Source organism: Astyanax mexicanus, chromosome 15 (assembly GCF_023375975.1).
Source record: "Astyanax mexicanus isolate ESR-SI-001 chromosome 15, AstMex3_surface, whole genome shotgun sequence".
In the NCBI taxonomy this organism is placed as follows: domain Eukaryota; kingdom Metazoa; phylum Chordata; class Actinopteri; order Characiformes; family Acestrorhamphidae; genus Astyanax; species Astyanax mexicanus.
Window position 1 is genome coordinate 13,539,977 of NC_064422.1, and position 25,475 is coordinate 13,565,451.

A 25,475-nucleotide genomic window follows, 5' to 3' on the forward strand; every position below is an offset into this window, starting at 1 on the left:
TGAGACAAACTAAAGCCAGATTTAAGATAAAATCAATTAAGAAGCTGAGGAAATAGTATAAATAAATAAAGACAGAAATGTTTGACGAAAATAAACTTTATTAACCAGAGAAATAATTATTTTTACTATTTTCAGAATATTTCACATTTTTAATGTAATACGTCACAGGTTTCAGCCAATAGGATGACTGATTGCGTTAATCTGCGCAGGAAACGCTGCTGACCTTAACCTGACTACTTCCTCTCGGGTCACGCGGCCGCGGGCAGCAGCCTCTCTATAATAAAGCAGGAAAAACTGAGATAAAAGCTGATTTTTGTGGTAAAAACGTGATAAACTCGGCAGTTTTAGCAACTTAAGCCCTTGTTTACCTAAACCGCTGAGCTGTGGGAGCGGAGAGGCGCTGCGCGGCGGAGCGGGAAGCGTTATTAACGGGAAGATACGGGGTTTCACACAGGTGAGTTCATTTATTAATTATCGCGCGAGACGACTATGCTAAGCTAACTGTGTTGTACTGTTTATTAGTAGTGTAGAACTAGATTATTTGGCATTTTTCTGTTTTTACTAAGCTAACAGGGATTTTATTTAGCACTTTTTTGATTTTATAATCTATTATATGTTTAGTAGAAGATTTTTTTAATTACTTAATTGTTAAAAATAAGATTTTTTTTTTTACTTTTCTGCTTTTATTATTTGTTAGTTGTTTAGAATACGTTTTTCCTTTGGTTATTTATTAACTGTTTAGAATAAGGTTCTTTTTCACTTTACAGATTTTATTTATTAGTTATTTAGATTAGGATGTTTTTACTTTTCTGTTTTATTGTTTATTAATTGTTTAAAATAAGAATTTTTGCATTTTTATCAGTAGCTCAGAACAAGATTTATTTGCAACGTTCCTGTTTTTATTTATTAACTTAATTGTTTAGGACTAGATTTTTTGCACTTCTGTTTTATTATTTATCAATTGTTTAGAACAATTTTTAAATGGTAATTCAGTATATTTTCTTCTTCAACCCAAACTCACTGTAATTCATATGTCATTCACGTATTTGTTTGCCTAATGATGTCTCGTTTTCTAACTTTACCCCGATACAGTGAGTTAGTTTATCCAAATATTCCGCTTCAAGCCATATGTTGCTTATTTTGGTGTGTTTTTACCTTTGAATATACACTAGTTTAGCACGGTTTGACAAGGTAGCACAATCTGACAAAACACCGGAATAAATGGGCTTTTTATAAACTCACCTCTCGCACATTCTGTAGTAAATAAATATGTCCAGAACCCTGTACATTTTATTCTGTGTACATTTTACTCCTAAACAACAGTGGATCCTTTAAATTACAAGATTGTTAATTGTGTCGTAATTAGAATAATGCTAACTTTTATTTATTTGTTTATTTTTAAGGGAAATAATATATATATATATATATATATATATATATATAAGCATGTAAAGTGTGTATGTATGTATATTTATTATTATTTTACTTTTGTTATTAAATAATTTCCAAAAAACAAAATAATAAAAACAAGTTATTTTAAACTAATTAAAACATACATTAAAACAGGGTTAACAAGCTAAACAAAACACCGGCAACACACCTCATTTATCAACCAACAAATTTAACTCCTTTATGTGCTTTATACTGGACACAGCTTTTGTGTTGCTAAAACAGTTGCAAAGACATAAATAAATTCAACAAGAAATACATAAAAAAGAATTTGCCTTTTAAAAAATGTTTTATTTGTGTAGATAGTCTTTCCTGAAGAGGATCATCAGCTTCAGAGTAAGGTTAGAGACAGTAGAGACATTACAGATAAAACCAAAAATATATATATAATAACTTTGAACTGATTTATTTTTGACACAGATAACTGAGTTAAGTTAAGACTGAGATATGTCAAAGCTATATATATTTATTTTTATTTATTTATTAATTTTTTCAGGCCTCTGTGCCCACTTCATTTTCTCTGTACAGAAGTTTATAATGTTGTAAATATGTTCAGTTAAATGCAAAATAAAGTCAGAAAACTGATCTACTCTTTCTTTTTGCTGTTGCAGATTGTTGAGAAGATCTTCAGAGAGTTGGGAGGAAATGCTCACCTTTTCCACAGACTGGACCTCTTTCACATTCTCACATCCAACTGGTAATTGATGGGACATGTAATGGTGAGGTCTGTTTTGTTTTAGCCTTATTTTCATTCTTTTTCCCTTAATAATTGTAGGCGCATGTTGTGTTTTTCTGATTTCTCCACTTCAAAAGTAGCTAATGCTAACGCTGTAGCATCACATCCATGTGTTGTTTTAGTTTAGTTATGGCTTTTAGTGCACAGACAGAGCAGCAGAAACAGATTAATCTGTTCTCATTAAAATTAAATTATTATTTATTTATTTATTTAAATAATATTTTTTTTTCTAGAACTCTATAGCCATAGTTTTTACAGCCAAAATGTGTAATATATTAATAAAATCCAGGTTTAATGGGGGGCAAATGTAATACAAGCATCTGAACCTCTAAAAACTCTCATATAAAGAGTTATTACACCAAATGGTTATGAAAGTACTGCCAGATGCAGTTACGAAGATTTTGGGTTTTAAACTCAAATATCATTACAAAATTAGACAAATACATGCAGGAGAAAAGCTCCTTAAATAATAATAATAATAATAATAATAATAATAATAATAATTCCCAAAGACAAGGTATTTATTATTGTTGTCAGGTCGTATTTATCAATGATAAATCAGATTATATCAAATGATAATTAATGGAAAATAAAGTCACCGGTATCACCCGTATCCTCACTCAGCTTTATCTTGTGATTCTGTCTCTCACAATTGAAATAAACATACGATAAAAATGACAGATCTCTCCATTCTTTGTAGGTGGCAAAACTTGCAAAATCAGCAGTAGTGCTGGGAGATTTTTTTTTTATATCACGATAACGATTTATATCACGATATACCACATTTAAGTATGTTTTCAGTTATTCTTCGAAAAATATGACAAAATATCATTGCTTACTTTTTTCCAACTTTATTTCAAAGCTACATTAAACCAAACTTTCACAAATGAGAATTACTACCTTTTAGTGCAGCAATATATATGTATCAAATAAAAACAGATGAGGTAGATGCAGTAGCTAATTATTGTAAAAGAACAATGCGTCTCCATTGTTCAGCTCTCATGAGTTTAATAATGTAAACACCTCTTAAACCGGCGTGTCCGCGCCTGACCCTCAAATAACGTAAAGCAGCGTCACGCTGCAAAACCACATGACGTTTTTTTTTTTTGTGAAGATTATTTTATTATCACCTATATAAACCGAGTTTATGCAAAGTGACCATGCCAATACATTTCATCGTAGCCTACTTTATATATTTGCATTAATAATTGATGAAATCACTGTAGAAACGGTAGAGATGATAGACACTTTTCACAATATCGTCCCCACGATATTTATCATCATATCACACAGCACTAATCGGCAGCATTAAGTACTTTATTTTCTCCACTGTGTGCTTTATATATTTGCTCATTAACTTCAGGGACACATCGTCTTCCTCTGACATTTGGGTTTTCCTGCCAGTACATTTAATTTCCCTTACAGTGTTCCCTTAAATGCCCCCATTACAGAGTACTGAGAACACTGTGGCTCACTTGGTCCATAACCTCCCCAAGTTCTCCTGTGTGATTTCTCTCCTCTGAGATCACTTTATACTGACTCTCTTGTAGAAGCACGAATCCCACGGATAGAAGCCGGTTTAATCTTCCACTGCCTCTGTCTCTTAGTACATTTTTAATCATAATTTAAACCAGTGGTCTCTAACCCTGTTCCTGGAATGATATATATATATATATATACATACATACATGCATACACACACACACACACACACACACACACCTGGTACATGGGGTGGAACGAAATTGTGATCTCACGATCCAGTTTACATCCAAGGGCTGTTGTTAAAATAGAAAATATAGATAAAATAGATTACAAAATAAGAGTAGAAGGAATAGGATAGAATAAAATAGATAAAGAACAAAATAGATAAAGATAAATAGACAGGGAGAGTAGACAGGTAGCAGCAACACGAAGTCCAGAGTGAAGTTCAGTGTGGTTTAAAGTGACAGTGTTTGTTTGGTTGGGGTACTGGGTGATGTATGGGTTTAGGCGTTTATTTGGTGATGCATAATCGTGAATTGAGAGCAGTACAAGATAAAGTCTTTCAGTGCGGTTTAAAGTGACAGTGTGTGTAAACAGTAATTGTCCTTGTAAAGTTGAAGTGCAGCGCAGTGTGTTTAGGGTGAGTTTAAGGGTCTTACAGCTTTTGTAATGAAGCAGTTTCTGAGTCTGGTTGTTTTGCAAACAGCTTAATTCCATCTTTACTGCTGTTAATTCACGATTATGCATCAACAAAAAAAACGTGACACAATAATGGTTTGAATCACAACTTTATTTAGACGTGCATCCATCAGCTGCTGCAGCTCAGCCAATCAGCTCTTCCTTCTGCCCTGCCCCTAAACCCATACATCACCCAGTACTCCAACCAAACAACCCCTCCCATTTTATTATTTTTATTTTACTTTTTCAAATTTAAGCTGAGGCTCAGCAAATATAAATCAGGGGGTTTAGTGCCTCTTTAAATACGTAATCAACATGCATTTAATATGTCCATTTGATATAGAGCAATGCTATTTATTATTCTGTTATTGGCTGATTAACTGATTAATCTGCTAGCATGTTTTTTTACCAAGACGCAGGTAATTACAACCCGTGCCCTCCAATATTAATGTCCCACCAAAAACAAAGTACTTGAGCATGAAATGCTTTTAATTCTAATTTTATACAAGTGGAAGTTAAGATCTTCTCACTATCATGTGAACACGGAGTAAACATGCCAGGTCTGGATCATTGACCTTCAGTGGAGGAACAAATTACCCCTTAAACCTCGAGTGAAGTACTGCCAGTAGAATAGGACACTCTCTGGAGCAGATAAACATGAAATAAAGCCAGATGTGGAATTGATTAGTGTAAATCCCTTATAGTACTGAGCCGTGGAGCTGTAGAAGTGTGTTCTCTTGAACGATGGAGCACCATCCATTTAATTCTTTTGGATGAGTTGTTTTGGATGGGTTGATGAGGTGGAAAAGATATGATGAGGTGAAATTTATATAGACATTTCCAGGCCCTTATGGCAAATTTTTATGACAATATGATTTTTAAAACATCAGTGCTGACATAAAAAAATAAAAACCAACTAAAACTATAATCAAAATTGATTTTATAGTAGGCCTAAAATTAATTTGACACAATTTTTAATAATAAAATGTGTGTCAGATCCTTAAAGCTGCATTGTGCAGATCTAAATTACTGAATTAACTCTGAGCTGATCTATGTGTAGCTCAAAATAGATTTTAACCAGCAATAAACTAAAACACAACGATTTATGTACCACATTTTTAATGACTTTTCCAAAACTTTCTGGGTATTTTTATTTTTCCAAAACTTATCAAAGCCTGGAAAAGGCTTAAATTCCCTGACTTTTTTCCAGGTTTTTCATGACCCATACAAACCCGGTCCCGATCTCTCTAATGCTTTTATTGCTGATTGCAATCAATCAAATGCTCACAGCAGTGCTGCTCCATCATCCAGTGGAGATTAAATCCAATAAAAGACAAGAAAAACTTATTTTAACAAGTCCTGCTGGAAAATGAAATCCGCATCTCCATAAAAGTTATCAGGTTTGGAGAGACATGTCTGTCATCTGCTGGTGTTGATCCACTGTGTTTTATTATTAAGTCTAAAGTCAGTGCAGTTTTGTTTTCCCACAAAATCTTACAGCACTTCATATCTTACAGCTTCCCTCTGCTGAAAACAACTTTTATGTAGATACGGATTTCATTTTCCAGCAGGATTTGGCACACTGCCCACACTGACAAACAAAAGTACCAATGTGTCTTATATAATTAGATAATATTCTAATTTTCTGAGACACAATTTTGGGTTTTATTTATTGGCTCTAAGCCGTAATCAATAATCAACAAATAAAAGAAATAAACGCTTAAAATAGATCAGTCTGTGTAAAATGCACGAATTTCACATATTGAACTGAATTTTATGAGATGCACCGGTGTACAACTCTAACTCTTCACAACACAACTTATTAATGATCAAGTGTCCCAATACTACTACTACTAATAATAATAATAATAATATTAATAAGTAAAATGCAGATGTAAATTGCATGAAAGTCCTGATAGTCACACAGACATCACCACCGCTTAAACTAAAAAGTCCTGTACTATTAATTTAGGAATTAATAAACTGTCCTATCAGCTTATTCAGGAGGCTGGAGGCTCTGGGCTTTTGGTGATTTGATTTGGATCCAGATGAGCTCACTTCCTCCTCCGCAGCAGGGCCTGACTGAGGCAGGGAGGTAGAAACGAACAATCAGGGAGAAAGATGGATTCAATTTAGCTCATGGCCACTTCTGGATGAATATATTACTGTTATATTAAAATCAAGATGGTGCAGAGCCACTTGCATAAAACGACACAAGAATTTTAAAAGGGGGGAGCGATTCTGAGCCCTGAAGGAGAGGCTTCTGACTTTTACAGGACCTTTAAAGAGCCCCCCAGGAGCAGCCATTCACAGTCTTTACCTCCACACGGTGTCCTTTACACACTTCTTATAGTCACTCCATCACCTCCAGACCCTCTACACAAGCAGACTCGCTTTAAAACAGACAGAAATAATCATTTCTATGGACAGTTACGGATGTGATTAACCTTATTTTGGGGGCTGTTGGAGCCTGTGGATACAGGAGCAGGTAAACTGCTCATGACTTTTAAATCAATCACAGCAGGTGACAGTCAGGACAGGGTTATATCTGCTGTAAGGAATAAGAGGACAGGTAAAACCTGTGAGGCAACTGAACCACTGCGGGGTTTTTTTTTTTTATATGTATATATATATACTAGGTAGGGGTGAAATGATTACTTGAGTAATTCGAGTTACTTGATTAAAAAAATTGATAGAGTAATTTTCTTTGCCTCGAGTAATCGGTTATTTAATAAAACAAAACTCTGTGCGTGATAATGCACGCTTTTAATATGACAACGCACTTAGCGCTACGTCACCCATGTACAGAAAGCAGGAGGAGGCGGCGGAGGTTTTAGTTGAGAAGAGGGTATTTTGAAGCACCACGGGAAAAGAGCGACAACTTACGAGAAAAAAGGGGCAGTAATAATGGAGTATTTTAGGCTGGACAGCGTGTATTCGCTCTTGTACCTTAATAACATAACGACAGCGCTGATTATTAGGAATACTGTCTAATGTGTGTGGTTAGTTTACAAAAACAGATAATTAAATAAACTTAATACAGGCTTTATGTAAGTAAACAAAAAAGGAGTTTATAAATAAACACACGTCACCGGCTCGGTGAGACGAACTGTTCAACATCTCTGCTGTTTAGAAGCTAAGATGCACAACATAATGCAAATGTTTATGCCTTTTTATTGATTAATTCCCTATAGTTTTGATACAAGAAATCCTTGTTGAAAATAATTTAGCTTATTTTTTAAAGTAGTAATTATTAAATTATTATTATTCTTTTATTTATTTCTATTTGCAGTTTGGAAATGTTTGTTGTGAATTTAAAAATATAACTTGAAATGAAACCAGTTGGTCATTTGAAATGTGAAATGTCTTGTTTTCTCTTGTGTATTTTTAATTACTCTTTAAGCAAACAAATATGTTTTATCCGATTACTCGATTAATCAAATCGATTTTTCAGTAGAGTACTCGACTACTAAAATAATTGATAACTGCAACCCTAATACTAGGGCTGGAACAAGTGTAAGCTCTGATTGGTCACTTGGTCATAGTTGGTTTAGCTCATGTTGCTGGTGGTCTCATTTCAGACATTTTTAATACTTGTTTAATCTTACCGTATCTTACCGCAGGTTTCGTTGCTGAGTGGTGGTGGGGAGGATGGCTAACTAAGTTAAGTAAAGCTAAGGTAAGTAAACAAAACAAAAAAAAAAGGTTTTTTGTTATTACAAAGTAAATCGAGTGCTGGATGTTAATCTACACAGATTTCTCTCCTAAAAACTGTTTATTTGGGTGAGTAAATAAAGTGCTTTCTTTAATTCACAGTAAGCTTAGATTCTCCAATTTCTCGAGCACTAAGGCTGGAGCATTAGCAGCTAACTACTAGTAGCTAGCAAACGGCTAATGCCGCCTGACAGTACTACACTGAGGAACCCTGAGTGTTCCGGTAAGCAGGGAGGTATTAGCTAGCGGTTCGTTCCACGTAGCATGTTTTAACATGGTAAACGTGCAGAGTACAGTCTGACAATACTTGCCTCTGAACGGCTAAAGAGTTAGCGCGTAATGAATAGAATTAATACATAAGGAGTACTGACTATTTTTGGGAAAATTGAAGGATTATAAATGTGCCTTATAGTGCAAAAAATAAGATAATTGTCTTTATTATCTTCTCCTAATTTGTAAGGTCCCTTTAATTGTCAGTAATGTGTTACTGTGTTTTTATATTTTATCTTGTGTTTACCTACAGGAACATGGTGATTGTGGAGGAACACACTCTCCGGATGATCTGCAAGAAGCTCCCTCGACTGGCTTGGCCGATCGAGGTCCTCAGCTTGTGGCATTTGCCTCCTCCAGCACTGAGTAAACAGCTAAGTGTGGTTTTCTCATTGTTGCACATACACTAACAATTGAATGTTAATTTACATAGTAAATTAATAGTGAAGTGGTCTATCAGATTATGAAGGAACTTAAAAACAGTGTTAAACAAACCAAAATACTCTGTGAAGAAGCATTTACTCTGATGAGCTTGAGTCCTGATGAGTGCCAGTTTAATCATTATAACATTTTTGATGGTCTTTTTTGCAGTGACTGCACTTGAGTTTACTTTCAAAGTTCTTGAAATTGGCTGACCTTCATTTTTGCATTGTTATTTTTTTGTCTTCATTTAGTTGAGTAGTTTTTGCTTCTCATAATCTGGATTCGAACATTACTCAAATATTCACTATTCACTGTTTACCTGTAACTCTACCTCTTCACTACTTTACTTTAACTGATGCTCTCAAACTTTAACATTAAGAGACAAGAAATTATAGTAATTAACCCTTGATGAGTTTAGCACAGCTGTTAACTGAAAGCCTGAATTCCAGGTGATTCTTCCTCATAAAACTGAGAAAATCCAGCAGAGATGTTCAAAACTGATCATCTAAACAAGAGGAGCCTAGTTTGAAGAATCTAAAATATAAATTCTGGTTTGTTTAACAATTTTTTTCTGTTTACTAAATAATTCTGTATGTTTTTCTTTATAGTTTGGATGACTTTAGTATTAACCCTCCTGTTGTGTTTATTTATCAGGAACAGTAATGGTGTTCCTGGGTAAGTTAGACCCTGTGCATGTTTAACTTTCCAAAAGAGAAACCAAACATATTCCTAACAAGCAGTGTTACTAATTATTCTCTCAATATTTAGTGTAATGGTGTTCCTTACCTCTAACAGGTAATGCTTCAATTAGGATAATTCACTCATTTTCATAAAAAAATACGTTTACAATTTTTTTTTTTTTACTGTTTCACTATTTTAATACTTTTAAAAGACCAACATTTAAAACACAGTTTTACATAACATTGCACTTTTGCTTTAGTATTTGTTTATGGCGGGTAGTGCTGGGCGAAAATTGCGTTGCAAAACCACATTATGAAGCTTTTTTTGTGAAGATTATTTATCATCACTTATATAAACCGAGTTTATGCAAAGTGACCACGTCAATACATTTCATCATAGCTTACTTTATATATTTGCATGAATAATTGATGAAATTACTGTAGAAACGATAGAAGGTAAGAGACACTTTTCTATTGTCCATCATATTTATTATCATATAGTAGTACAGCACTAATGGTGGGGGTTACAAAGATGTAAGACGAACCATTTTTATATTATATGTTGATTCCACTAATTATGGCAAGCGGAACAAGTTTTATACTGGAAAAAATACTTTTGTTTTTGTTTCTATATCTTCAAATTTTTTAAACGGGTCAATTTAACCTGAAACACAACAGGAGGGTTAATCTGCTATGCAGAATATTCTAAAATAATGAAGAAAGACTGAATTTAACTTATGACTGGTACCGTATCTCTAACAGTGTACCTCTCGCTAAACTCCAGCACCTTCAGTTCAGCTCCAGCTGTGATCTAAAGAGCCCTGCAGCTCCTTTAATGTAAACTGCTGAGAGAAAATGAATACATTTCAGCAGGAGAGAGAAACCAAGCCGAGCTGAAAGAGCGATTCCTGCGTTTCCCCAGAGTGGAGGTGAGGGTCAGCCATCGATTGCACTTTGAAGTGAAGGGAGGCATCAGGAGCACATCGGCAGTGATTCACATCAGACGGACGAAAGCAGCACAGCACAGGCGCGCTGCATCAGCAGCAGGTTTAAAAATACATACATTGAGTTTATTTAAGTCAGTAGTGAATTTGGAACAGTCAACAATTTATTGAAACCTAAGGTTACAACATTACAAATTCTATACAATGATAGTACAGTGGGAGTTAGTTGTGTACACTCCAAAAAATAAAAATAAAAAAAATAACAAAAATAAAGAAAAGGCAGAAGGAATGGAAAAAACAAAAACAAAACACCCATATAAATCAATAAATCAGTAAAGTATCGCACTTCCTAAGAAGTACTTTTATACAGTCCCTGTCCTTGAAAATCCTAAAAGCCCTTTTTTTTGTCTGTTTGGAATAAAAATGCCAGTTAATTCGATGCAAAGTTAATATTAATACAAAAAGGCCACAATAAATTGACCTCACTTCTGAAACAAAAAAAGAAAAATAGAGTAACAATAAAATACAAATCATATATATACAAACCTCTGTACATATCTGTGTGTGTATATATTGAGGAGAGGAGCAAAACATATCTCTTATCACAATCAATCAATCACAAAAGCAAAAAGTAGCAAATAAGAAAGAGAATGTATAAATGTATGTGTAAAAAAAAATGTAGGAAAGAAAGAACGAAAACATGAAATTATAAATCGGAAAGATTCTAATTCTGATTATTTATGTAACAAGGAAAAAAAACCCTATAAGCTTTGGAAAGTGAGTTGAGTTTGACTCGACTCGAGTTGGTCGCATGTCTTGGTCATAAAAGCTGAGATTGGATTGGAGGAAGAGAAGAAATAAAAAGAAAGAAAAGAAATTGAAAGACTGAAGAAAGAAAAAGAGCATGTCTCAATAAATCTCGACTCATCTCAACTCTATCAGCACACTGGAGAAAAGAAGGAGAAGGACAATCTGGAACTGCAGGCTGATAAATTGTCTGGGCAGGAGCCGCCGCCGTGTTCAGCAGGAGGATGAGTCCAGGCGTGATTTGTTGGCGGTAGCCGCCGCCGCATGCTTCACCAGAGCGTTTTGGTTTTACAGGCCGGCGGAGGTGAGAAATAGATGATATATATTGTACCTGGCACTGACACTTGGGATGAGGCTTTGACTAATAATGAGTGGGTGAGAGACAGAGTCCCTGGACAGGTCAGCCTTGTCCTTCAGCGTGGAGATTATGAGAGCGCTCTGCTGAACTCTTCATTCTGTCACACTGTCAGAGAGGGTGAACCCAAATCACAGGAGCTAAAGCTCTGGAGGGAGGAATGCTGAGCTTTCTGTCCAAATCTATTCACCCGTTTTCTCCTCGGCACTCACTGGACGATCCCTGAGTCGATGGACGCCTGCTTCCTCGTGGTCTTCGGTGGGGGTGGAGGAGGCGTCTTGCTCGGCAGTGGAGGAGGAAGGTGCTGCAGAGAGGAGAAGAGAGCACTTCAGTTTCTGAATCAGTTTCTCTGATTTTGCTATTTATAGGTATATATTTGAGTAAAATGAACATTGTTGTTTTATTCTATAAACTACAGACATTTCTCCCAAATTACAAATAAAAATATTCTCATTTAGAGCATTTATTTACAGAAAATGAGAAATGTCTGAAATAATAGAAAAGATGCAGAGCTTTCAGAGTATAGCTGCATGATATTAGAAAAATTTCACATTGCAAAATGTTCTTTTTTTTTTCAACAATCTATATCTCGAAATTAAACAACAAGGCCCATGACAACACCAGCCCCTCCCCGTTCGTGAGTTTCACGCCTGGGCCAATCAAGAGCTGATCCAGCGCTGAGCTCTCAAAACCCAAGGAAAACAGCAAAACAAAAGGTAAAAAGAAGTTTTTTCTGGGATTTAAAGTGTGAATTCAGATGTAACTGGAAATATCTATGCAAAACTGTGCTGCACTGAGGAGCACAGCTTTCCACAAGTGCTCAACCATGTGGATGGAGGCCATGCAGTTGCCTCGTGTTTACTTCAGAAATCAATATTTGGTGGAATAATCCTGATTTTTAATCACAGTTTTAATTTAATGCATCTTGGCATCATGTTCTCCTCCACCAGTCTTACACACTGCTTTTGGATAACTTTATGGTGCAAAAAATCAAGCAGTTCAGTTTGGTGGTTTGATGGTTTGTGATCATCCATCTTCCTCTTGATTATATTCCAGAGATTTTCTATTTGGTAAAATCAAAGAAACTCATAATTTTAAAGTGCTCTAATTTTTCTACAGAGCTGTATATACAGTATATACACACTCCACGGCTCTGTATTCTTAAATTCCAGCCATGAAAAGTTTAATAAGTGTTTAATTAACCTAAAGACTCCACTGGCCTCCATTAGATCACGAGCCAGGCCCACATAATTGTGCGTGGCCGAGCCGCCAGCGAGGAGCTGCTTCTACTGCCTCCTTTATTCTCTCTGGGGTTTACTTTAGCCTTCTGTTCTGATTACTGCAGCAAAATGGCAATTATACCTTCATTTAAAGAAGATACAGCGAGCAAGATGATGGTTTTAATAGGGTTCCAGGAACATCCTGTGCTGGGGTGAGGAACTCCGACACCTCAACGTCTCGATGTCAGCAGCTACGGCAGCTGCTATTAGAAATGAAGTGCTCATTCTCCCTCACTTATAGATGAGTCTAATACTGTAATATACAGCACTGAAAAAAAATTATAAGAGAGCACTCAAAAATTATGAGTTTCTTTGATTTTACCAAATTGTAAACCTCTGGAATATAAACAAGAGGAAGATGGATGATCACAAACCATCAAACCACCAAACTGAACTGCTTGAATTTTTGCAGCATAAAATTATCCAAAAGCGGTGTGTAAGACTGATGGAGGAAGAGAACATGATGCCAAGATGCATGTAAAAAAAAACAAAAAAACTGTGATAAACAAAACAGGGTTATTCCACCAAATATTTGTTTCTGAACACACTTAAAATCTCAATAAAATACATTTAAATTTGTGGTTGTAAGGTGATTAATAAAATTATGGTGCAGCCAATCAGCAGAGGACCTGTGGTCGCTTAAGTTCTACATTTTTAGTTGCATTGTTTATGGCTTCTACAGTCATTATTGTGACATGATTCCAATGTACAGTTGTGGTCAAAAGTTTACATACACTTGTAAAAAAACATAATGTTATGGCTGTCTTGAGTTTTCAATAAGTTCTACAACTCTTATTTTTCTGTGATAGAGTGATCGGAACACATACATGTTTGTCACAAAAAACAGTCATAAAATTTGGTTCTTTCATAAATTTATTATGGGTCTGCTGAAAATGTCACCAAATCTGATGGGTCAAAAATATACATACAGCAACAAAATTTGTCAATTTTGGTGATGTAGCGAGTTGTGTCAATCAAATTAGCTTCATGTCATGGCCTCTTCACTTCTTGTAAGTGATTCTGATTGACTACAGCTGTTGACTTCTCATGAGCCCATTTAAATAGGGCTCATTTGACCCAGTGATTAGACTCAGCTACAAAAGCTACAATGGGAAAGTCAAAGGAACTCAGTGTGGATCTGAAAAAGCGAATTATTGACTTGAACAAGTCAGGGAAGTCACTTGGAGCCATTTCAAAGCAGCTACAGGTCCCAAGAGCAACTGTGCAGACAATTATACGCAAGTATAAAGTGCATGGAACAGTTGTGTCACTGCCACGATCAGGAAGAAAACGCAAGCTATCACATGCTGCCGAGAGGAGATTGGTCAGGATGGTCAAGAGTCAACCAAGAATCACCAAGAAGCAGGTCTGCAAGGATTTGGAAGCTGATGGAACACAGGTGTCAGTCTCCACAGTCAAGCGTGTTTTACATCGCCATGGACTGAGAGGCTGCCGTGCAAGAAAGAAGCCCTTGCTCCAGAAAAGGCACCTTAAGACTCGGCTGAAGTTTGCTGCTGATCACATGGACAAAGATAAAACCTTCTGGAGGAAAGTTCTCTGGTCAGACGAAACAAAAATTGAGCTGTTTGGCCACAACACCCAGCAATATGTTTGGAGGAGAAAAGGTGAGGCCTTTAATCCCAGGAACACCATGCCTACTGTCAAGCATGGTGGTGGTAGTATTATGCTCTGGGGATGTTTTGCTGCCAGTGGAACTGGTTCTTTGCAGAAAGTAAATGGGATAATGAAGAAGGAGGATTACCTCCAAATTCTGCAGGAAAACTTAAAACCATCAGCCCGAAGGTTGGGTCTTGGGCGCAGTTGGGTGTTCCAACAAGACAATGACCCAAAACACACATCAAAAGTGGTAAAGGAATGGCTAAACCAGGCTAGAATTAAGGTTTTAGAATGGCCTTCCCAAAGTCCTGACTTAAACCCCATTGAGAACATGTGGACAGTGCTAAAGAAACGGGTTCATGCAAGAAAACCATCACATTTAGCTGAACTGCACCAATTCTGTCAAGAAGAGTGGTCAAACATTCGACCTGAAGCTTGCCAGGAGCTTGTGGATGGCTACCAAAAGCGCCTAGTTGCCGTGAAAATGGCCAAGGGACATGTAACCAAATACTAATGTTGCTGTATGTATATTTTTGACCCAGCAGATTTGGTGACATTTTCAGCAGACCCATAATAAATTTATGAAAGAACCAAATTTTATGACTGTTTTTTTGTGACAAACATGTATGTGTTCCGATCACTCTATCACAGAAAAATAAGAGTTGTAGAACTTATTGAAAACTCAAGACAGCCATAACATTATGTTTTTTTACAAGTGTATGTAAACTTTTGACCACAACTGTAGATCATTCTAGGTAAGTAAATATAAATGTCATTACATTATGTATTTCAGTCATAAAGAGCTTTAGGGCCACTGTGTCTTACTTATTATATTATTAATATATCTAATTATATTTACAAGGGCTGTCCCTGATTCCTAGCAAGTTTTATATTGTTGAGTGTAGAATATGGGTTAGCATTTACTTTCTCCATTATCTATCTCAATGAGCTCTCAGTACATTAAAATATTCTCATTTAAAAAGCATCCAAACTACCCTGAGATATTACAATAGCTTAGCATTATAACAGTAAAAGCTATAGTCTTGTAGGCCTAAATCACACTTTATTATTATTATTATTAGTACAGTCTCCCTCCCACAGGGGAAACACCAGCTTTTAAAATAAATAAATCATGATTTTATATTGTGGTGATTAATACAATCCAATATAATACATTTTTCAACTGAGTGACACCAATACGATGTCACATGGTTTACATATGCATAAACTTTCATATTTGTACTTAGTTTTTTGTACTTTTGTGTTTTAAACGTTTTAATGTTGGTTCATTCAAGTAAAAAAAAAAAAAAATACATATACGTGGTTTCCATTAATTTATGTAGTAAGCAATTGTCTGGTAAGAACCGCATGTTGGTATTAGTGCTGGGCGATAAAACGATATCGATAGTTATCGAGGAAACTATATATCGCGATAAGTCGGGGCGAGAAATTCGATAAACTAAATTTTCTATTTCCCGTTTAAGTAGCGTTGTGAAAAGGCGCAGCACGAGACCAGGCAGCACGCTGAACTGCTGCTCAGCCCAGTACAACCCCTCCCCTCCCCTCTCCACCATCCCCCTCCGCCCCACCCCCCCGAGCCCCTCCACTCTGAACTCCTCACATAGCGGCTCCTTCTCTCCCATTTACTGGATAAACTTCATTTATACTATTCAGCGGCGCTACACTGGAAAACTCACCTTTTAAATATGAGGCATGCGTCTCCAAGATATTTAGAGAGGTGAGCTTGTTCAGATTTCTGAAGGCAGGTAAACGCTGCTCTGTTTGCTGCTAGTTAGATTAGCTTGTCTCCAGTTTAAAGTTAGCGATGTTTAGGTGTAAAAGGGATCTGTGCAATCTGTCATCATTAGCTAAGATGCTTTCACTGCTTTTTACATTCTAATAAACTAATGGGTAACGCACGTTAGCCGTGTTAATCCACGTTTCGTGTAAATTAAGGTTAACTTCAGCACGAGTGAGGGGTTAGTATATAAACACACAGAAAGGAAGCACTTTCCATCTTTTTTCCTAACTCTCACTGTTTCTGTTAGAAAACCCTGAGGGCAGCATTCTCCTCTGTCTTTGTGTTTTATAGTTTTTAACAGATAGAGAGTCTGTTATGCTGGATATTTTACTAAATACAGAAGATTATATAATCTGTCTAGCTGTATTTGAACTGAGCTAAACATTGCTGTTACTGAACTGGAGTTTTAAATACACTTAAGTAATGTAAGTCTAGTCTACTGAAAGCCAGTAATGTTAGTATAAATCTGTACTGCAGTAGAAGTGGATCATTTCAGAAACTTGACTTTATTCCTCCCACCTCCATTATAGGCCACTTTTTTAAAAATATTTAAATGTTAGCTTAATTTAAATGTAAAAAAAACTAAAGGCTCTTATTTAAAAAAAACATAAGCAGTAAATTATCTAAAATTACAACAAATAGAAAATAGAAAAACAGTAAAACATATGTAATACATACTTTTTATATGACCAAAATTAAACTAGACTGAAATCTGACTAAAACTAATAATATCCGATAGACTAAAATGTAACTAAAACTATTATACATTTTAGTGAAAAGACTAAGACTGTATCAAAATCACCTGTCAAAATGAACACTGTGATATACTCTTGTATTTTGCTTTATGTAGTTGCCTGCATTCAGGGAGGGGAATGATCTTTTGATTAAATATAATTTTATAAAAATAAATAAAGTGTTATTGCAATTTAAATTAAACAGACATATAATGTAAAGGGTCTTACATATTTTTTAGTTTATATATTTGTCCCCTTTTTAAAATTAATTTAAAAGCTGTACCCACCTGGCAAGATGTTAACATCCTAGTGTCTGTCCACAAGGCTCTGAGCCTGCTAGTGATTTTGTCCATAACTCCCTTATTCTGTCACTTCTGAGTAAAAATAGAAACCTTTAAGTGTAACAGAAAGTGATTTGATTTATATCGTGATACATATCGATATCGGCTGATATGAAAAACTATATCGTAATAAGATTTTTTTCCATATCGCCCAGCCCTAGTTGGTATATACAACTTATATATATATATATTTTTTTTTTTTTTTATTAAAATTGTATATTTTACATGAATAAGAAAATCCTAAAGAGACAAATTGGATGCGATCTTTCCATATTTTGAGCGCAGCTATAATGGCTCATACCGTTAGTGGTTGCTAAGGTGTTGCTATGGTATCTGAGGCAATACATGTGATAGGGACAACACTAGTACAGTACAGGTAAGGATACAGGTGAACGTGGGCGTCGGTGATGTTGCGTGAGAGCGGGCTGCACTCTCAGCTGTTTTACGTGCTCTCTGGATGCGCGTTTACGTGAGAAAGCTCGAGGTTAGAGCCGTTCTGTCACGCCGACGACGCCTGATCTACTCTTAAAGGGAATGATGAGCAAGAGACACTCTGACTCTTTCACGTTACACCCAAAATATTTACCACATCCATGATTAATTAAAATAATTAGTACATTACTTTTGTGTTTTGAGCTGCACAATGTGTACTTTTCCCGTCGTTACGATAGCAAAGACACACTGACATGCCCTAAATCACGCTGCACAGTTTACAGTTTGCTTTCAGATCGCTAAAATAGCGCCTCTAATGTTCATGACTAAAAATGGGTGGTGCTAACCGATTAAAAACAACAATATTCTGTGATTAAGTATAAATATTATTAAAGCTCACCTTCCGCGAAAATCCGATTTTTCTTGTTTTTTGTGGAATACAGTAGGTCTCTCCGAGTTGAATGTGTACACCTGCACATTAAACTGTTTTGCAGCCCCCATTGTCTGCAGGAGCTAAGCAAAGAAATCCCCCCTCCCCCCCTCCGAAAAACGGGTGAATTTTGAATGATCTTTCTGCCTACGTAGGCAGAAACTCACAGACCAGCCCACCTTGGCTCGAGAAACTCCCAGAGGCGGAGCTGAAGCGACGCAACATCACCGCTCATCAGTTAGGAGGTGGGAGGCAGTGAGCGGCAGAGCGGTGGAGGGGCGTCGCAGTGCTCCTAGCCAATCAGAGGAGAGATATTTGCATGCTGTTTGCATGCATGAATATTCATGAGCAAAGCTGGAATCCGGTCATTTTGGACACACCCCTAAAACAGTCCATTAAAAAAGAGCTATACAGAGACACCTGAGCACTTTTTTTTTACAAAAACGGCTCACATGTCATTCATTCATACTAGAGACCACAACTAGACATTTTAAAATGAAAGAAAAAACGACGGAAGGTGAGCTTTAATCAATTCATCTTATTTCTTCTTTTAGTAGGTGATGTTTAAAAATAAATGAGCTGAGTGGAATTTAATTTATATTAGTGGTGTCTTATTACATAAAACAATAATTGTGTTAATCAAAATAGAAAGAAATAGAAAACAGCATTTTAGTTGAGTTTTTTCTTTTACCGTTTCATTTATTTTATTCGTTTCGTCCTTTTATTTTTAATTTTTTTTTGTTTTACATTTTTCATTATTATTTATTTTAGTTCCATCATTTACCTTTTTTATAATCGTGGTGTTATTTTAATCCTCTATGTCTTTAATTGTGTTTATCTTTTATTATTCTAATTATTTCTCTTTTTATTCATCATTTTATGGCTTTACACTTTAGCCTGTCTGCGTTTACTTTTATTAAAAATCTATTTTATTTCTTCTTGATTAAATCTTATATTGTTTGCTTGTTTTTTATAATTTAAACTTATTTTTCAGTCCCTTTAATTTTGTAATCTTGGATGCATTGAAAATAAGGGTTACCCTCAATGTATTTACCAGTGAAAATAAAGATTGATTGGTTGGTTGGTTGATTGATTGACATCTACAGATATTTTTACTTTCCTTTCTATTTTAATATGTATTTTTTAATGTACATGATGAATTATTAAGTGTGGATGATTGTGTGTGATTTACCCGCTGGTGTGGAGGAGGTGGAGGAGGCGTGGTCGGGCTGGCGAGCTCCGGGTTCTCCATCAGGTTTCCGTAATCACCCATGCTGCTTTTGATTGGTAGAGGAGGCGGAGTCTCGCCCTTTTCTCCGTAGCCCATCCCATTCAGCTCCAGATCTGCCAATAACAAAAGAAACAGAGGGTGAAACTCGCGGTAAACGCTCTGAGAGGACAGTGGACGCCCTTTGATGATCTGAAATCTTGCGGCAAAGATGACGAAACAGCAAGTTCAGGATCCTGTTACAGGACTGGAGTTCACACCGAGACGCCCGGCGAGAGGAGGAAGAGGACAGGCGGCTTTAGGGAATACTGTGACGATACAAGGCGTCTAAATGAGAACTGTGCTAAAAACATGTGCATGTGAATCGTAGAGGTGTAAGGAAATGTAAATATATAGAAGTATCACGGTATTAGGGGTGGGCGATATGGGCCTAAAACAATATCATGATATTTCATAGTATTTTTGTAATAACGATACTCTTGACGATACAACAACACTTTTTTTTTTTCTTTCAAGAATACACTACTGCACAATAATAATAATAATAATGCCCTCCAAATATCTCCATATATCCAGGATTAAAGTAAAATAAATTATACTGGAGTGATACTTTATTAGTAGTATTTGGAGTGGGCCCTAACATAATATTACAATATTTCAAGGTATTTTCGCGATAACAATACTCTTGGCGATATGATATGATATTAAAAAATACAAGTATTTTATCAGATTTGTGACAGAAGTCAATGATCTAGAATACCATGATCCTAATAATAATGCACTCCAAATATCTTCAAATATCCAGGATTAAAGTAAAATAAATGATACTGGACAGATATAATCTTTTGATAAAAACAGTATAAAAGTAGAACCCTGATGTGATAATTAGGGGTGGTTTATATCACCTTGCATACAGTATTGCAATATTTTGAATAATAAGTATTTTGATTTGACAAATTTGACACAAATCCCCTTCTAGACCTACTTTTTTCCAAAAGCCACACCAAAAAAAAGCAAAACCAATATGGCTGCCATTTTCCAATATGGCCACCTTTCCATGTGTTTGTTTTCCCAGACTGTGATTGGACGATCAGAAGTTTTAGTGATCTTGGTGTCTAAATATACATTTCTGATTATGGGAAATTCAATAGATAAAACTACTAAAAACTAATCATGACATTTTCAGGCACACAGTTGAGCAAAGTGGTAAAATCTTTCCTCCAAGAAAGAATAAATAAATAAGTGCAGGTCAAAACCTTAAAACCACAGTGAATTAATGCTCAGGGATCTGCCCTGAGATAGTGTGTGATAATTCTGGCGATTCCTGCGTGTATAACTGAATGAAGAAGTACTTACTGGAGGAGGAGAGGGTGCTGAAGGAGAGTTTGAGTCTGGGGGTGATGGGTGGAGGAGCAGATGAAGCCGTTGGCTGAGCAGGAGGAGCCGGAGACACCGAGAGCCTCTTATCTCCCCCCAGGTTTATCACCTGACTCTTCGGCCTCTGGGGACGTAGTGGACTGATCTGTCAACACAAAGGGTTAAAAGAAAGAATTAGAGATTTTATAGCATGCATGAGTGATTAATAATTATTCATTCACTTTATTTCCTGCCATTTTTAAAACTCAAAAATACATAAAAATACTGCAAAAAAGATTTACATCCTGTGGGTGAGGTGGATATATGTCATAATAACAACAAAAACATAACACTGATGGAAAAGGGTTGTTAAAATGAACAATGGCGCATCAAGTTGTACATTTTTTGTCGTAGAATAATATCCTGAACTGCATACTACGTATTTTAGGAAATTATTAAATATTTATTTTTAATATTAAAAGTAGTGTTGCATGCTACACTCATCATTTGAATCATTGATTCAAATTTGCACTCGATTCCTGAACCGATTCACTCAGTGAGAATCACTGAGACTCTATTCTCAACCCATCATCATGTTCAAAGTCTCACAGATTTTAAACACCTTATTTTCTGGTTTGCTCTGCTTTCTAGCGGTCAAGTGAATCAAAGCACAGAACAATGACTCAGTTCTCAGTTATTATTTAGAGTTGGTCATTAGTTCATTGGCTAATTGAAAAATGAATGATTAGATTAATCAATTAAAATATTCTTTAGGTGCAGTCGCCCTAGTTAGGTGCTCTAGTTGCTTTATAATTCAGAAATCTCTCCTTTTCGTGTCTTTATATTTTATGTATCGGCTTGTCTAGACTTTAAACTAGAGAAAGCTCTGAACGAGCGACGGAATGATTAGTTGAATATTTATTCCATATGATTAACAGGAGCCACTTCACTATTAAAAGAGACTAGACTAGTAAGAGTCAGAATTAACACTAATAGTACTGTTATTAATGGAAGAGAGTGAGATAGGGTTGCCACCTTTCAGAAATAAAAGGAAGGGACGCTCCCCAAATAAATAGATTTATATATATGTTTGTAGATATGTATAGATATGATATACATATTCGTCGCTGTCCTATGAAAAACACTTCTCTATTTTTGTTGATTTATAGTTTACTACAAAATTTGAACAGAGAAACTGTCTCTTACACTGTGCCAAAATTTCTTAATGAACGGACCAATAGAAATTCTTCAAAATGACCTGAAATAAACTCTTTTTACATTGACAGTTTGCAAGGGGTTTTTCTCTCTCCTGTAAAGTTATTGTTTTGGAGGTAAGTGTTTTTCATTGGACAGTGAAGATATGGACATTTATGGAAATAAAGAACAAATCACTTTGCATATTGGTTCAATACGGTACGCAACATTTCATTGACAAATAAAGGACGTTCTGTATTTTACAGGATGGATGGTAACCCTAGAGTGAGAGAAAGAGGGAGGAGGGGGAAAAAATAAGAAAAAAATAGGAATATAAAGGGTTATATTATATGTTCTGAGCTAAAGCAGATCTAATAACCGCTGCTATTAGGCAGCGATCGCAACACAGGGCAGAAAAACAAGCTCTCTTTCCCCGTTATCTTGCTGAGTTCTTATTGAGTGGAGTGGAATAACACCGGGGAGGTCAGACCCATGTCGTATAAAGACTGAAATATTCTTAAATCCAAATTACAGAAAGGTCTGAGGGTTTGGAGGGAGGTTGAGTACAATAAAAGAAAGGAATAAGACTCAAAGGGGGGGGGGGGGGGGGGAAGAGTTAGTTTTAACAGAACAGACTCAGGCTGGTAAAGAACGAGTCTCACAGCGAGACGCTTTCCGGCCCGAGCGACCGTAAAGAACTAAGTGGAGAAATTAATAAATCCTTCAGTGTGGAGAGAAATCATTTTGATATTTGGAGAGAGGCAATTTTCATAGTGCTCTGTAAAAAGCCAGGATCATGTCACTGCATATTCCGCTGTATTATACAGCTTTTTCTCCAGAGAACATATTACTCTGCACGGGTCCAGGAAGCTTTTAAATGATTATTATCATTATTATGCCGTTTTAATGGGCTTTACTCTTTACAAAACACATACACTCTTAATTTATACCACGGTGGCCGCACCATGTTGCAGAAATAGATGCATTAGAAAACAGGGTAATTTGTTAATGTATTAGTTTCATATTTTTATTAAATCTGTTAAAAATTACAGTAGATCAGGGGTTCTCAACCTTTATCAACTCAAAGCAAACTTAATCTACCTCAAAGCTTTCCAATGATCCTTGTATTTTTTTTATTTGCAATTTAAAACCAGAAACAGTGAAAAGATCAACTTCATTGTTTTCTGTTCCTGTTTTTTGTGCTATAGATTCTCACTGCACAATTTATTTTAAGTTTATTTGGACTGATGCTGCTTTTTACGCTTCTCTCGGTCAGACAGAGAGTTAACTATAATTATCGGGTTAGCATCCGAACATCCCTTTCAGACAGCTTCCTCTTCCAGCGTCCACAGTTAATCCTGTTGGATGTGGTTGGTTCTTCTTGGTGGTATGCTGACATTACCCTGGATACCGTGGCTCTTGATGCATCACAAAGACTTGCTGTCTTGGACACAGATGCTCCAGCAAGACGTGCACCAACAATTTGTCCTCTTTTGAACTCTGGTATGTCTCCCATAATGTTGTGTGCATTGCAATATTTAGAGCAGAACTGTGCTCTTACCCTGCTAATTGAACCTTCACACTCTCTTACTAGTGCAATGTGCAATTAATGAAGATTGAACACCAGGCTGCTCCAATTTAGCCATGAAACCTAAAATCCCACACTAAAATGATGACAGGTGTTTCAGTTTCATTGTCCAACCCCTGTAACCCCTGTACGTCTGTTGTGTCGTGATTTGGGTTAATTTGATCTGTTGTGATATTGTAGACTTTTTGAAGAGAAGGCTGGATAAGATTGTTTTGTGTGTGAGTTTGATTGTTTTTTTCTCACCGTCTCAGACAGAATCACGGCCTCAGCGGGCTGCGCGGGTATATCAGCGGCTTTCAGCTCTTTGTCGAAGATATCCTGGTGTTTACTGTTCCTCTTCTCCTTCTTTTTGTCCTTCTTGTCTTTCTCAGGCTCGTCTCGGTCCAGCTTGTCCTGAGATTTGAAGTGCTGCTTCTTGGGCAGGAGTGGTTCCAGGGCAAAGCTGTTGAAAACACATGAAGGGAGAAGAGGAGGCCGAAGGGAACGTGAGCCAGAGAGCGGAAAAACGTATTGGCATGAAAACATGGAAAAATACGATGTAAAATTTGAGCGATGATGAAAAGAGAAAGATGGGAAGAAGAAGAAGAAGAAGAGGAGTGATGAGAGGAGGAAGTGTGTGGGAGGGGAGGAGATTGGAGAGACAGGGCACATGTCAGAGCGATCTTTAATATCACACTGACACACATGTAAAATGAAGAGCTAAAGGAAATGAGTTGCTGGCGTTTGTTCTGGAGCGATGACGGAAATAGAAATATGGCATATAGAGATGCAGGGTGTCATGGCAACTCTATACGGATGTTGGAGCTTAAAGGAATTTCATTCATGAAGGACATTTAACTAATAACAATTCTAACAAGATTATTACTAGACTATTAGATTATATTAGATTAGATTATTACTAGATTACTAGACTATTACTAGATTACTAGACTATTACTAGACCTCTATACAGGTTCTATTTATACTGTCACTCCATCTCAATCACCATCAATATTGCACTATTGCCCTTGTCTTACATATGATTATTGTGTCTTGTTGTATTTTACATATAGTGTCTCCCACTCTTTTATATATCTTATTTATTTTTATTTATATATATAAATAGGAGAGTAACGTAATTTTAATTCTCTGTGTGTCCTGTACATATGCAGTATTGACAATAAAACTACTTGACTTGACTAATTTAAGATTTTTTTCTACATTTGATCTGATGACTGAGTATAGGTCCAGTCTTCATCATCACTGTCTGAATTCAGTAAAATCTGTTTTGTAACTGGTTTAAACTCTGCTAAAAACAGCAGTGTAGATTAATACTAAACTTATCCTAACTATGAACAAAAAAAAAAACATATGGAATTATTATTTAATAAACAAAAAAGTTTTATATATGTTTCATATTTTACATTCTTGCTAAGATGACCGCGTTTTTGCACATCTCTGCTAGAATTTCTCAGTTATGAGGTAGAGTCTCCTGGAATTCAGGCTTTCAGTTAACAGCTGTGCTGAACTCATCAAGAGTTAATTACTTATTTATTTATTTATTTAATAGACATTATTAATAATGTGTTTGAGAGCATCAGTTAAAGTAAAGTAGTGAAGAGGTAGAGTTACAGGTATACAGTGAATAGTGAATATTTGAGTAATGTTCTAATCCAGATTATGAGAAGAAACAACTACTCAACTAAAAGAATAAGTAAAGGTCAGCCAATTTAAGAACTTTGAAAGTATCCTCAATTGCACTGTCGGGCAGCAGTGAGGCAGCATTAGTGGTTAGCCGCTAATGCTAATGCACCAGCCTTAGTGGAAATCTGGAAATCTAAGTTTACTGTAAATAAACAGAATTACACCTCTGTTTACTTAATTTAGCTTTACAGGTCTCGCCCTCAAGCGACGAAACCTGCTGAATTAGAAGGGAAACATGGCGACACCCCTG

At 36.1% G+C, this 25,475-nt stretch overlaps 1 protein-coding gene and 1 long non-coding RNA gene across 5 annotated transcripts in view; one reads left to right on the forward strand and one right to left on the reverse strand.

The window, feature by feature from the left end:
* The first annotated feature begins 225 nt into the window (after nucleotides 1-225).
* Nucleotides 226-24,720, forward strand: LOC111192403 (uncharacterized). 3 transcript variants are annotated; one of them, XR_007424511.1, is made up of 6 exons: nucleotides 227-454; nucleotides 2,061-2,168; nucleotides 7,972-8,027; nucleotides 8,586-11,909; nucleotides 12,149-12,257; nucleotides 23,914-24,720. It is a non-coding gene; the product is annotated as an uncharacterized LOC111192403 (long non-coding RNA). The 3 variants fall into 3 exon arrangements; XR_007424510.1 differs by having other exon boundaries at nucleotides 226-454; nucleotides 2,061-2,173; nucleotides 8,586-12,257; XR_007424509.1 differs by having other exon boundaries at nucleotides 226-454; nucleotides 8,586-12,257.
* dock1 (dedicator of cytokinesis 1) overlaps nucleotides 10,484-25,475 on the reverse strand; it is a 280,761-nt gene continuing 265,769 nt past the window's right edge. For both annotated transcript variants that reach the window (XM_049464935.1, XM_049464936.1), the window contains exons 49-52: nucleotides 23,786-23,984; nucleotides 20,761-20,926; nucleotides 19,369-19,520; nucleotides 10,484-11,845 (exon numbers count right to left, since the gene is read on the reverse strand). In XM_049464935.1, coding sequence (XP_049320892.1) covers nucleotides 11,750-11,845; nucleotides 19,369-19,520; nucleotides 20,761-20,926; nucleotides 23,786-23,984 — 613 coding nt within the window. In that variant the 3' untranslated portion in view covers nucleotides 10,484-11,749. The remainder of the gene's footprint in view (nucleotides 11,846-19,368; nucleotides 19,521-20,760; nucleotides 20,927-23,785; nucleotides 23,985-25,475) is intronic.